The sequence below is a fragment of the Dendrobates tinctorius genome, unplaced genomic scaffold, assembly GCF_039654945.1.
Source record: "Dendrobates tinctorius isolate UK_male_01 unplaced genomic scaffold, ASM3965494v1 ptg000050l, whole genome shotgun sequence".
NCBI lineage: Eukaryota > Metazoa > Chordata > Amphibia > Anura > Dendrobatidae > Dendrobates > Dendrobates tinctorius.
This window is the reverse complement of record NW_027361718.1, coordinates 840,073-855,292: the sequence shown is the minus strand read 5'-3', so window position 1 is coordinate 855,292 and position 15,220 is coordinate 840,073. Positions and strand designations below refer to the sequence as shown.

Here is a 15,220-nt window from a genome sequence, read left to right as displayed (position 1 = left end):
AGGATGGCCTACGCACAGCTGCAAACCTCTGAAGGACCCTGCATCTTGTTGTTCGGGAGACGTTGGAGGCACCAGCAGCTTCAAAAACTTGTCTGCTGCTATGACAAGGCATTTTTGCAGCTGCTCTTTTAACCTGACGCAATTGCCTGTTGGAAAGAGTCCTCAATTTTTCCTTATCAGCACGCACACGTGTGTGCTGGGAATCAGCTACATACTTCTTAATTGTGCGATGATCACGATGAAGTGTCTTGGCAATGTTGATTGTAGTCATGCCTTGACCTAAATACTCCACAAATTTGTTGCTTCTCAGCAGCCGACACATCCTTTTTCTTTCCAATTTTGGCAAAAAATGTAGGCTGCTTAATAATGTGGAACAGCCTTCTTAAGTAGTCTTGCCTTTATTTGAACACACCTGCCAAACTAATTTGCACAGGTATCTGCAATTGCTTTCAGTGATATAAAGAGCCCTGACACACATCACCATCAATGAGTTTAAATGACAAACAAAAAAATTCTAACCTTATCACTGCTAAACTCTTTTTGCATAATAATTTGGAACACAGTGTATATATAATATGTATATATAAAATATATATACACACACACATACACACACATATATATACATATACTGTATATATATATTTATACATACCGCACATACTCGTGCATAAGCCGAGATTTTCAGCCCATTTCTTTGGGGCTAAAAGTCCCCCCTCTTGGCTTATACATGAGTCATAAACCTGGAGGTCGGCGGGGGAGGGGGAGCGGGGTGTCAGTGGTCATACTTAGCCCCTCCTGGCGCGGTCTCTGAAGCCCCCCTGCTTCTCCATGGTCTTCCTTCCTGCCTTCAGCGGTCACATGGTACCGCTCATTAAACTCATGAATATGCGCATGTGGAGAAGCGGGGCTGCAGAGACCGCGCCAGGAGGGGGTAAGTATAGTGATATTCACCTGTCCGGGGTCCATCGCTGCTCACCGCTGTCTGCTGCGTCCTCTGTCTATGACTTTTAGGCAGCAGAGGGCGTGATGACGTGGTTAGTGCCTGCTGTGCCCTCTGCTGGCTGAACAGTCACTGACACAGGAAGCGCAGACAGCGGTGAGCAGCGATGGACCCCGGACAGGTGAATATCTCAGGTGCCGGGTCCTGAGCAGGAGAGGCGAGTATGGCATTTTTTTTTGCAACAGCAGCAGCATATGACGACATATTCTATGGAACAGCATATGGGGGGCATAGCCTATGGAGCAGCATATGGGGGCACATTCTATGGGGCAGCATATGGGGGCATAGTCTATGGAGCAGCATATGGGTTCAGCATATGGGGGCATATTCTATGCAGAGGTATATGGTGCATATTCTATGGGGCAGCATATGAGGGCATAGTCTATGGAGCAGCATATGGGGGCATATTCTATGGAGCAGCATATGGGGGCATATTCTATAGGGCAGAATATGGGGGCATAGTCTATGGAGCAGCATATGAGGGCATAATCTATGGAACATCATATGGGGCATAATCTATGGAGCATCTTATTGGGGCATAATCTATGGAGCATTTTATGGGGCATAATCTATGGAGCATTTTGTGGGGCCATAACCTTTATGGAGCATTATATGTGGCATATTATTCTATGGAGCATCTTATGGGGGCATCATTAACCTTTGTGCAGTATTATATGGGGTGTATTTTGTATGGAGCATCTTATGGGGCCCATCATGAACTGTATGGAGCATTATATGGGGCTACTGATTCAATATGGATATTCAAAAACATTTTACCTACTGATGTCTCAATTAACTTTACTTTTATTGGTATCTATTTTTATTTTTGAAATTTACCAGTAGCTGCTGCATTTTCCACCTTAGGCTTATACGCAAGTCAAAGTTTTGCCAGTGTTTTGTGGCAAAACTAGGGGGGGTCGGCGAATACACTGGTCGGCTCATACACGAGTATATACATACATACATATATATATATATATATATATATATATATATATATATATATACACACACACACACACACACACACACAGTACAGACCAAAAGTTTGGACACACCTCATTCAAAGACTTTTCTTTATTTTCATGACTATGAAAATTGTAGATTCACTCTGAAGGCATCAAAACTATAAATTAACACTTGTGGAATTATATAATTAACACAAAAGTGTAAAAAACTGAAAATATGTCTTATATTCTAGGTTGTTCAAAGTGGCCACCTTTTGCTTTGATTACTGCTTTGCACACTCTCGGCATTCTCTTGATGAGCTTCAAGAGGTAGTCACCGGAAATGGTCTTCCAACAGTCTTGAAGGAGTTCCCAGAGATGCTTAGCACTTGTTGGCCCTTTTGCCTTCACTCTGCGGTCCAGCTCACCCCAAACCATCTCGATTGGGTTCAGGTCTGGTGACTGTGGAGGCCAGGTCATCTGGCGTAGTACCCCATCACTCTCCTTCTTGGTCAAATAGCCCTTACACAGCCTGGAGGTGTGTTTGGGGTCATTGTACTGTTGAAAAATAAATGTTGGTCCAACTAAACGCAAACCGGATGGAATAGCATGCCGCTGCAAGATGCTGTGGTAGCCATGCTGGTTCAGTATGCCTTCAAGTTTGAATAAATCCCCAACAGTGTCACCAGCAAAGTACCCCCACACCATCACACCTCCTCCTCCATGCTTCCCGGTGGGAACCAGGCATGTAGAGTCCATCCGTTCACCTTTTCTGTGTAGCACAAAGACACAGTGGTTGGAACCAAAGATCTCAAATTTGGACTCATCAGACCAAAGCACAGATTTCCACTGGTCTAATGTCCATTCCTTGTGTTCTTTAGCCCAAACAAGTCTCTTCTGCTTGTTGCCTGTCCTTAGCAGTGGTTTCCTAGCAGCTATTTTACCATGAAGGCCTGCTGCACAAAGTCTCCTCTTATCAGTTGTTGTAGAGATGTGTCTGCTGATAGAACTCTGTGTGGCATTGACCTGGTCTCTAATCTGAGCTGCTAACCTGCGATTTCTGAGGCTGGTGACTCGGATGAACTTATCCTCCGCAGCATAAGTGACTCTTGGTCTTCCTTTCCTGGGGCGGTCCTCATGTGAGCCAGTTACTTTGTAGCACACTTGATGGTTTTTGCCACTGCACTTGGGGACACTTTCAAAGTTTTCCCAATTTCTCGGACTGACTGACCTTCATTTCTTAAAGTAATGATGGCCACTCGTTTTTCTTTACTTAGAATTTGTATTATGGCAAGAAAAAAAGCAGCTAACAGTCTATTCAGTAGGATTATCAGCTGTGTATCCACCAGACTTCAGCACAACATAACTTATGGTCCCAACCCCATTTATAAGGCAAGAAATCCCACTTATTAAACCTGACAGGGCACACCTGTGAAGTGAAAACCATTTCCGGTGACTACCTCTTGAAGCTCATCAAGAGAATGCCAAGAGTGTGCAAAGCAGTAATCAAAGCAAAAGGTGGCTACTTTGAAGAACCTAGAATGTAAGACACACAGTATTTTCAGTTGTTTCACACTTTTTTGTTAATTTTATAATTCCACATGTGTTAATTCATAGTTCTGATCCCTTCAGAGTGAATCTACAATTTTCATAGTTATGAAAATAAAGAAAACTCTTTGAATGAGAGGGTGTGTCCAAACTTTTGGTCTGTACTGTATATAATATATATATATATATATATATATATATATATATATATATATATATATATATATACAGACACACACACTTGCATATATGACATTTCTGCACCTAGACTTAGAAGCTCTTTTCAGCTGACGTATTCTGAAGACATGGGTGTAATGCTTAGTTGGCTTTCCTAATCGTACGTACAAATAAACTGTCATCCTTTTTACTTCTTTGGTAACGTAGATAAGGATTGCTGACAGCTAAGCATATTCCAACATATGTACTATTTTGCAAACTTTGTATTTTGAACGCCCTTCTCTTGTTCTATTTAAACTCTAAGAATCTGTATTGGGTCAGACAGGTGACTGCTCACATCTGGTGCAGCCGTCATTCTCTCTCCGTGCCGGCATGATCAATAAAGAACAAATCATCTTACTTATTCAGGTCTGGACGATTTCTAATTGGAAGACTAAAACGCCACTGACAATTAGAAATTGCTGGTCAACTTTTAACCCTTATAACTTCCTAACAAAAAAAAAAATGATTCCAAAATTGTGTTGATTTAAGGTAGACATGTGGGAAATGTTATTAACTATTTTGTGTGATATAACTGATCTAAGGGCATACAAATTACCGTAAAAGTTTGAAGAAATGTTACTACTATCATGAAGTACAATGTCATGAAAAAACAGTCTCAGAATCATTGGGATCCGTTCCAGAGCTATTGTCACACAAAGTGACACTGACCAGAATTGTAAATATTGGCCTGGTCATGTAGGTGAAAGCTGGCTTTTGGGGGGGGGGGGGGGGGGGGGAGTAAAGAGGGTTAAATGACAAAGTTTAAAAAAGCCTGAGAGTTCGACTAAATTGTTAAAGTAAAACGTAGATACGGGCAAAAATAATTTCACAGAAAACATACCAAATCTAAACTAAGACATGAGCTTCAGTGCTCAAGTGGCCCAGCAAATTGGATACCATAACATCACCTCCTCCCCCACAAAAGAGTAAGTAAAATAGAATACAAAGGGCAGCAATAAGTACAGGGCAAAGTATCAATTCGATTCTTCATAAAGTATGGAACAACTTTTTATTTGTTCGAAACTTTTGATGTCATATGAACATAGCCAACCAGTTAGACTACTATATATATAACCTCTCGTGTATGAAATATGTCCTTTTCTGCTTAGATGCTGTTCATATCACCTGTAGGTCTCATTGCTTCCTCTTCTGGCAGACACAATGCTTTACCATACCAGCCAATCACTTATTTTTAGATCATACAAGGCCCAGAAAAAAAAAAGTTAGAGAAAACTATCCCTTTAATTTGGAAGTGGCAAAACAGCACCACTCCTCTTGTGTGGTATTACAGCTCAGGTGCCATTTCAGGAAGAAAGTAGCTGTTATTTTACAATTCTGGTAACCCTTTAAATAACAAATTGCTAGCTAATCCAGGCCATATAACATTTCAATGGAACTAGTTGCTACCAGTGCAGGACTCTGTGGATGGTTTCTTTCTTAAGAGTGTTTAACTTTTTCCAAATGGTCAGTTTTCATTTTTTTTTCCAAAAGTCATAAATTTTTAATTTTTCTGTCTACATAGCCATACAAGTGTTTTTTGGTTTTGTTTTTTTTTAATTTTTACAGGATGACATGAATGACACCATTCATTTAACCATTCAGTGAAAAAAAAATTCCAAATGCTGCAAAAAAAAATAAAAAATCCACATTTGATTTTTGGGTTATTTATTTATGGTGTCAATTGAGTGGTAAAAACAACCTAGCTACATGATGTCAGTACGGTTACTGCAATACCAAATGTGTGTGTATTTCTTTTTTAATTTTACTTGTTTCGTCATTTTCTGAGAAGCGTGACATTTTTTAGTTGATGGTGCTGTGTGGGGGATTGATTTTCGGGCCTGAGCTGATGTTTTTACGGATATCATTTTGGCATAGATACGTTTTGATAGCTTCTTAATACATTTTTTTTTGCAGTGAAAAAGCACAGAAAAATTGAGCTTGGTTAAAGTTGGTATACATGCAGCATATAAAAATACATGTTCACTTTGCCCATAAAACATTAAAAAAAAAAACTATAAAAAGCAAAATAAACATAAACCCTGCTATAAAGAAATAAGTAAAAAGCAACAGTGCATTTAAATAACACAAGGTTCTTAGTAATACTGTTTTTGCTCAAAAATAGCATGAAAGCAATTTTTTTTGCAGTGTAGCGGCGACCAGATCCTACTTTCTCATTACCCCATTTACTGATTTCTTTAATTTTATATTTTGATAGATTGAACTTATACAGATGTGAAGATACCAAATAAATATATATTTGGCATCTCCATATTTGGTATATCATTTTTTATTTTTTTCATTTCTTTATTTTAATTGGGTAAACGTGGCATGATTCAAATTTTTATATTTTTACAACCTTTAATTTTCATCTGTACATATATTTCACTAATATGCAAATATTTCATTTTATTTGCATATTATGGTGGAAAATAAGTATTTGGTCAGAAACAAGCAATCAAGATTTCTGGCTCTCACAGACCTGTAACTTCTTCTTTAAGAGTCTCCTCTTTCCTCCACTCATTACCTGTAGTAATGGCACCTGTTTAAACTTGTTATCAGTATAAAAAGACACCTGTGCACACCCTCAAACAGTCTGACTCCAAACTCCACTATGGTGAAGACCAAAGAGCTGTCAAAGGACACCAGAAACAAAATTGTAGCCCTGCACCAGGCTGGGAAGACTGAAACTGCAATAGCCAACCAGCTTGGAGTGAAGAAATCAACTGTGGGAGCAATAATTAGAAAATGGAAGACATACAAGACCACTGATAATCTCCCTCGATCTGGTGCTCCCCGTGGGGTCAGAATGATCACAAGAACGGTGAGCAAAAATCCCAGAACCACGCGGGGGGACCTAGTGAATGAACTGCAGAGAGCTGGGACCAATGTAACAAGGCCTACCATAAGTAACACACTACGCCACCATGGACTCAGATCCTGCAGTGCCAGACCTGTCCCACTGCTTAAGCCTGTACATGTCCGGGCCCGTCTGAAGTTTGCTAGAGAGCATTTGGATGATCCAGAGGAGTTTTGGGAGAATGTCCTATGGTCTGATGAAACCAAACTGGAACTGTTTGGTAGAAACACAACTTGTCGTGTTTGGAGGAAAAAGAATACTGAGTTGCATCCATCAAACACCATACCTACTGTAAAGCATGGTGGTGGAAACATCATGCTTTGGGGCTGTTTCTCTGCAAAGGGGCCAGGACGACTGATCCGGGTACATGAAAGAATGAATGGGGCCATGTATCGTGAGATTTTGAGTGCAAACCTCCTTTCATCAGCAAGGGCATTGAAGATGAAACGTGGCTGGGTCTTTCAACATGACAATGATCCAAAGCACACCGCCAGGGCAACGAAGGAGTGGCTTCGTAAGAAGCATTTCAAGGTCCTGGAGTGGCCTAGCCAGTCTCCAGATCTCAACCCTATAGAAAACCTTTTGGAGGGAGTTGAAAGTCCGTGTTGCCAAGCGAAAAGCCAAAAACATCACTGCTCTAGAGGAGATCTGCATGGAGGAATGGGCCAACATACCAACAACAGTGTGTGGCAACCTTGTGAAGACTTACAGAAAACGTTTGACCTCTGTCATTGCCAACAAAGGATATATCACAAAGTATTGAGATGAAATTTTGTTTCTGACTAAATACTTATTTTCCACCATAATATGCAAATAAAATGAAAAAAAAACAGACAATGTGATTTTCTGGATTTTTTTTTCTCAGTTTGTCTCCCATAGTTGAGGTCTACCTATGATGTAAATTACAGACGCCTCTCATCTTTTTAAGTGGTGGAACTTGCACTATTGCTGACTGACTAAATACTTTTTTTCCCCACTGTATGTGTTGAAAGCAGCGGGTGATGTTACAAGCAGATGATGGCTGAATAATACAGCCATCATTTGCCAGCAATAATGCAGGCTCTACTCCTGAGCCAGCTGCAAAGACTGGGACCCAACATGTCGTAATAGTACATCATAGGTCCAGAAAAGGTTAAAGCTGTGCTATGAGGCCTAATAAAATATCATGGTTTTTAAATCTCTTCATATTTGCTAAGAAAACATCTGTACATACAGAAATACACGGTAACATACATGGAAGATAAAGAAATTGGGCAGACTCATCATTTGGGATTTATTGAAGTCCCTTTTCTTTGTCTTTTGGTATTCACTGTGGTTTTCTTGCAACAAATTATTCAAACTTGCATGTGGTTCATGAATGCAATCCAAAAATTATTTTTGTCTTTAACTGGGTTTGAGTCAAACTGAACCTAATCCAGTGCCCTACTAATGTACATACAGGGACTGGAGTATGATGCGTCAAAAAGGTCGCATTTCATGAATCTGCATAAAACATCTGGATGAGCAAAGTTGTCGCAAAAAAAAACGACAACTTAAAAAGTGTAACTAAAAGTACGAGAATTAGGTGCAAATTACTCAAAAAAAAACAAAACCAAACCAAGGAGAGACAGAAATGGTGATCAGGGCCATTCACTTTTACAAGTGGTTCCCTGCTTTTACTCAGAGCACCTGTAGAGCTCCTAATAACTCCAAGATGACTGTTCAATAATAATAATAATATGTCATATTTACCAGATCCTTGTATTCATCGTGGATCTCTGTGTAAGACAACTTATTCTCTTCTTCGTCATCAAATACTGGAATCAGAAAAAAAAAGTAAAAAGAAAGCTATCAGAATGGAAAACCCATACAAAATAAAACGGACAGAAGAGTACACAAACAGTTATTTCTGGTCACAATCTGATCTGACTAGCATTCTAAAAGGTAATGTCAAGTCAGACCATGAGAGTACTTCTGTTAGGCTTTATTACCAACATGTTCTTGATATTTTTTACTTTTTTGTGTGATTATCAAGAGTGAAAAATCTTCAAGAGTGACTAAATTTACAGAGGCATGGAAACAACATGCCACATCTATATCACTTAGAATACCAATAACATATTTATTTATTCAATAATAAAGACACCATTTGTGGTTAGGTGAAAGTGATCATCCTATCAGTTCACTAATGGAATCCACTAATTCACAAAATGATGGCATAGTAACATTGGAGCCACACCACTGACCCCACACATGTTGACATTTCCTATGGATATAAACCAATCTTTCAAAAGAGATATAGAAGGACGGAATTCGTTTACTGGCATTACCCTCAGATGCCGGCACCCACATCCTCTCCTCACGATCATTCCGCTTCCAGTGCACTAAGTATTGTATAGTGCGGCCAACCACACGAGAATCCACAATTTTGCCACCCTAAAGTTAAAATTACCTTCAACTACAATCGGTTGCGGCAGAAAGGGTGATGGCTCCACAGTCGCTATATATTTTTTGAGAAATGACCTGTGGAAAACATTGTGTAGTTTAAGAGTTAGAGGAAGCTCAAGATGAAAGGCCACAGTTAATTTCAGCGACCATGTTGTAAGGACCAATGAACATAGGACCTAATTTCCAGGAAGGAATTTTCAGTTTGATATTTCTGCTAGACAGCCATACAAAATCATCGACACCGAGATCCAGACCTGACAACCGTTTCTTATCAGCTTTGCAATTGTATGTGTCCCCCATGATCTTTAAGTTGTTCTGAACCCCTTGCTATACAGATGAGAGTGATGGAGAATTGTTCCTCCCCAGGAACCCCTGAAGTCTACTCCTTACTGAAAGTACTGAACTTGAGAATATGCACCAAAAAATGACTACTTACCAGTGGACTGACTGTGACGATTATTTAAGGAAATCTCAGCTAATAGTAGAAAAGAGGACTAAGCTCCCTGGTTATCTGACACAAAACACGTGAGCTATATTTCAAGACATTGGTTTCGATGTACAGTCATTAGTTTGAGGATGAAACGATGAAGAAAAAAGATAGATGCATCACTAGGCGAGAACAAAATGCCCTCCAGAATTTAGATACCTTTCTTTGTTATGTTATTGAGGGGTTTGACAATCACAAGAAGTTTTTGATAAACTTAGGATAGTAGTTAGCAAACTCCAAAAAAGCATTGCAACGCTTTCAGATTTTCTGGCAGATCCCATTCCAGAACTGAACAGACCTCATCAGGGTCTATCCAGAAACCTGCTGTAGACACAGAGGTTTATTATCTCGCAAAACCTGTAACACCTGCCGGACGTGTACCTGATGTGACTTGAGATCAGGTGAAGATATTAAAATATCGGCAAGACACACCACTAGAAATCTATCCTCAAGGTGACAAAAAATGTTGCTAACAAAATTTTGGAAAATGGCGAGGCATTAGTCAAACCAAAGGGCATGACAAGGTTTTCATAAAGCCCTTCCGGCTATCGTTCACTCATTCCTTTCCTTGATCCTAATCAGACTAAAGGCTCCCAAGGTCTAGCTTAGGCTGGTTTCACATTAGCGTTTTTTGCGCAGCGCATCGTGCGCATGCGTCATGCATACCCATGTTTAACATGGCGTACACATGGTCTTGCGTTTGCATGCGTTCGTCTGCATTTTCGTGCACATGCGTTTTTTCAAGGTTTGCGTCAAGACGCGCCAGACGCAACCTGTTGCATTTTTGGGTCCGTCCAAAGGCGTCAAAAAAACACATGCGTTCTCTTGCACACGGAATGCGTCATAACGCATTACAGTCTATGGGAGCGCAGGGTTTTTCATGAGTTTAATGAGTGGTATCACGTGACCACTGAATTCAGGAAGACCAAGGGAGAAGCAGGGGCTGCAGAGAAGACTGTGCGCCAGGAGGGGGTGAGTATGATGGGGCAGAGCAATATTCACCTATCCCCGTCCCATTGCCGTGCACCGCTGTCTCCGGGTCTTCCTGCTGTGATGTTCAGCAGAGGGTGCGATGACATAGTCAGTGCGCGCCCTCTGCTGAACGTCACTGCAGAGACCCGGAGACAGCAGTGGACGGCGATGGAGTGGGGACCGGTAAATATCGCCAGTGCCGGGGGCCTGAGCAAGCGGCGACACCAGGGCCTGGAGGTATGTCATTTTTTTTTTCTTAATTGCAGCAGCGGAAGCAGCATATGGGAGGTATTTATGGAGCATCTTATGGGGCAGCATTAACTCTTGTGCAGCAGCATATTATAGGGGGGATTTATGGAGCATCTTATGGGGTAGCATTAACCCTTGTGTAGCAGCATATGGGGGTATTTATGGAGCATCTTATGGGGCAGCATTAACCCTTGTGCAGCAGCATATGGGGGGTATTTATGGAGCATCTTATGGAGCAGTATTAACCCTTGTGCAGCAGCATATGGGGGGTATTTATGGAGCATCTTCTTGGGCAGCATTAATCCTTGTGCAGCAGCATATGGGGGGTATTTATGGAGCATCTTATGGGGCAGCATTAACCCTTGTGCAGCGGCATATGGGGGTATTTATGGAGCATCTTCTTGGGCAGCATTAACCCATGTGCAGCACCATATGGGGGGTATTTGTGGAGCATCTTATGGGGCAGCATTAACCCTTGTGCAGCAGCATATGGGGGTATTTATGGAGCATCTTCTTGGGCAGCATTAACCTTTGTGCAGCAGCATATGGGAGGTATTTATGGAGCATCTTATGGGGCAGCATTAACCCTTGTGCAGCAGCATGTTTTTTTTATCTATGGAGCATCTTCTTGGGCCACCATTAACCCTTGTGCAGCATTATATGGGGGGTATTTATCTATGGAGCATCTTTTTGTTGACCACCATTAACCCTTGTGCAGCATTTTATGGGTGGTATTTATCTATGGAGCATCTTCTTGGACCACCATTATCCCTTGTGCATCACCACACTAGGCTTATACATTAGTCAATAAGTTTTGGGGGGTCGGCTAATTCGCGGGTCAGCTTATACACAAGTATTTACAGTAGCTAAATTCGTCCTTCAAATAATATATTAAGTGCCACTTCTCAATCAAGGATGTGCACCATCCAGGTAACAACAAGAAGCATGTAAATTGTTTATTTATAAAAATATAATTTTTATTAAACAGCAGTCGTTTAAAAAATAATTAAAAATGCTCAAAGAAAGGTGCTGGAATTAATGAGGGAACAAAAAAACAAGGTTGTGCCAGAAAAACAAGGGTAGCTCAAAATAATAAATGGCTATAAAACAGAATAAATAGATAGATGGGGTGATGTTTAAACATTTTATGCTGCAATTGATTTGCGTGCATTACATTATGACTCCTCCCTTTAACCTGGATAAAGTATACCACAAATCACTGGCAGGCAAAAGAAGTTGGGAAGTCTAGTGCACTCTGTGTAAATGTGCTGATTTTTAAAAGGTACATACAGTGCCTATCCTAACCATGTGCAAAGTTTTCAAAAAATTACCCAAGGGGTCTATATCATAAACACTCAAAGACGCCGTGATGGGAATATCACAATGCACTTAGCAGTTAACACAAGAGGTAGAGAGTGCAAATTTCACATTGCAGAATGTGCAAAGGATTCAGAAAATTCTATCTCAGACCAGCTGAAAGATGCTGTGATGGGGATATCACAATACATGTAGCAGTTATTACAAGAGGTATAGAGTACAACTTTCACCATTTCACAATGTGCAAAGGTTTCAAAGTACAAAAACAATACCCACGTGGAGTATACTTAGATGAACACTAAGTACTTGTTGCAGAAGGAGGAGGAGTTGATTTCCTGAATTAAATCTTGTACAAATGAAACTGCCTCATGGATATCGCAACGCCATATGATGAACAAGTCATCCATGTAACGGCGATAATATTGGATATGTCTGTCAAACTTAGAGGATACCAAGGGCGACAGGGACTCAAAACATCCCATGAACAGGTTTGTGAAACTTGGGGCAACCAGAGTCCCCATCGAAGACCGAACTGCTGAATACATAGATCTTCCTGAAAGGAGAACAAATTATGCTGTAATATGAATTTCAGACCTCTCAGAAGAAAGTTTTTTTGTTCAGATCACACATTTAGATTTTCTGGTAGGAAGTGATCTACTGCCTCCAACCCCAAACTGTGCTCTATATTTGAATATAACGCTACCACATCTAGTGTTAAAAATGAAAAATCTTCCTTCCAAGTTATATTCCTCAAAGAAGTTGGGCTGAATCACGTTAATAGGACGGTAATTTTAGTAAATATTTCTGTAAAAAAAGGTCTCTGTACGAGGGGCGCCTGAAAACTTTGAGGCCCGCCCATGAAATCTTTTTTGCATGGTCTTGTTTTGCAATGCAATATGTTATTTAGTTAGTTGAATGGTCTCATGAGCAATCTGGATTTATTTTGATTTTCCGTTACAGCATTTTAAAGTTGGGTCGCAAGGCTGAAATATGGAAATGGAGAAGTTGGCAAAGTTCACGCTTGGTTGGGACTTAAATTCATAAGGAAGCTCTATTCTTTTTTTATTACTTCTAAAATGTATGCTTCATTTATTATGTGGTTGTAATCTTTTAAGAATATTTCTGCTGGGTCAGTTTTGATCTTCTTATAGTATTTTTTAGCTGAAAGAATTTTATTTGCCTCTGGAAGATAGTCCACCCCCTTTGTCTGCCTGTTGTATAATGATTTGATTATTGGAGACGCTTGAGTGCCAATAACTTGATTTAAGATTATTTTTGCCCTTCTGTATATGGTTATCGTCCTCAAATTCTTCCATTACTAGACAATAAAAGGTTCCTAAGTGGTGACCTTTATGATGTAAAGGGTAAAATTGTGAATGTGGTGTTATGTCTTGATGTATATATGGGTCCGTAGGAATCAATGGGATTTCCATTTTATTTTTTTGGATCGAGAAATGTCTATTAAGAATTAATTTTCGTACGAATTTATGAAGATCAAGGAAGAGATGGTATCCCTCTGCACAGTGTTGGACAATAGTTAAGCTCCTTTTTTAAAAGGTTGGTTTCTTCTCTATCCAGAGGATAGGGAAAGAGTTTGAAAAGTTTTATTGTTTCAGAATCTTTTTGTAAGGGGTTCCCCTTTTTGTTTCATTTATTATTTATTTTTCCTCCTCGCTTCCCTCTGGTGGACTTTTTCTTTTTTATGTAGGTTTTTTTCAGGGTTGGAAAATAACTCTTGATAGAGTTCTGAGGTACTGTCAAAGAGGGTGGTGGGTTGAGAGAGGTTATTGTGGTAATTGTGGATAAGGGAGGGGAAGGAGGATTTGTGGGTCCTATCTCTAAAAAACAAATGTGAGATAAAGTACTGGTGGATGTTATAAACGATGAGGCAAGCATGATATTATCGCAACCATGAAAAAATCTTTATTACTCATGTTTTTCAAATAAATGTAATTTGACAAATACAAAGTGTCCTCACCATTCTGGACATCGCCTGAAAGAGTGGTTCAAATCTGACGTCTGTTTGGGGATTCATTCCACCAGAGGGGAGTGCCTCCAATTTCTTTTCTCACATATCCCTTGGAGTTGTGAATGAAACAGGACCAACCCAACTCCACACCATTCGGAAGGGCAGCATACCACGAGGTTGCATCCCCATTTGAGATCAAATTGCTACATAGCGTTGTGCCTATCCTGCACAACCCCCAAAGGTGAACATATAAACATATATCTGTATCACGATTGTTTTCTATATGTCATTTATTGCCCTAAGGTAGCACTCTCCGGTTTTCTCTCTCCTCTCAGTCAAACGTTCAGTGTCCTCACCCGGAAGAACATTAAAGGGAACCTGTCACCCCACGCAGGCATTTTTAAGTAACAGAGCCACCTTGTGCAGCACTAATGCTGCATTCTGTCAAGGTGGCTCTTTTATTTAGCGTCCCTTCCACTGCCGAAATAATCGTTTTTAAAATTGGTCAGACATACCTGATATTTGACAGGGGGCAGGTCTTTCCCCCCTGGACACAGACGCCTCACATACATCAGTCATGTCCTGCTTTTGAATTTGGAGCCGCCTCCTCAGTGTTCATTTCTTTTTCTCGCTCAGCAGAGCAGTGGTGCAGCAGGACCTGTGATGACGTCAGCAACATGTGACCAGTAGGGGCGGAGCTCAGCAGAGCAGTGGTACAGCAAGACCTGTGATGACGTCAGCACCATGTGACCAGTAGGGGCGGAGCTGAGCAGGGCAGACCTGTGGTGATGTCAGATTACAGCGCAGGCTAGATAAAGAAATGAACGCTGAGGAGGCGGCGCCAAATTCAAAAGCAGGCCATGACTGACATATGTGAGGCATCTGTGTCCAGGGAGACTGGTAAAGGGCCATGGATATTGACCCCCCCAACCTATAAATTGCAGCCCGCAGCTACCCAGAAAAGGCACATTTATTAAGTGCGCCACTTCTGGCACTGGGTATCCGCGTACTCAGGACAAATTGCGCAACAACTTTTGGGGTCTAATTTCTCCCGTTACCCTTGGTAAGATAAAAAAAAGTGGATCTGAATTAAATTTTTTGTGGAAAAAGTTAAAATGTTCATTTTTTTAAAAAACGTTCCAAAAATTCTTGTGAAGCACCTGAAGTAACCGGTTAATAAATGTCTTGAATGTGGTTTTGAATACCTTGAATGGTGCAGTTTTTA

The 15,220-nt window shown here is 40.6% G+C and overlaps 1 protein-coding gene across 3 annotated transcripts in view; it reads right to left on the bottom strand.

Annotated features, from left to right (window-relative positions):
- Window positions 1–15,220, bottom strand: part of CFAP36 (cilia and flagella associated protein 36) — a 141,181-nt gene that overhangs the window by 41,770 nt on the left and 84,191 nt on the right. For 2 of the 3 annotated variants that reach the window (XM_073576647.1, XM_073576649.1), the window contains 2 exons: window positions 9,006–9,076; window positions 8,306–8,370 (listed from right to left, as the gene is read on the bottom strand). In XM_073576647.1, the coding sequence (XP_073432748.1) occupies window positions 8,306–8,370; window positions 9,006–9,076 (136 nt within the window). The remainder of the gene's footprint in view (window positions 1–8,305; window positions 8,371–9,005; window positions 9,077–15,220) is intronic. The other variant, XM_073576648.1, reaches the window with a different exon arrangement.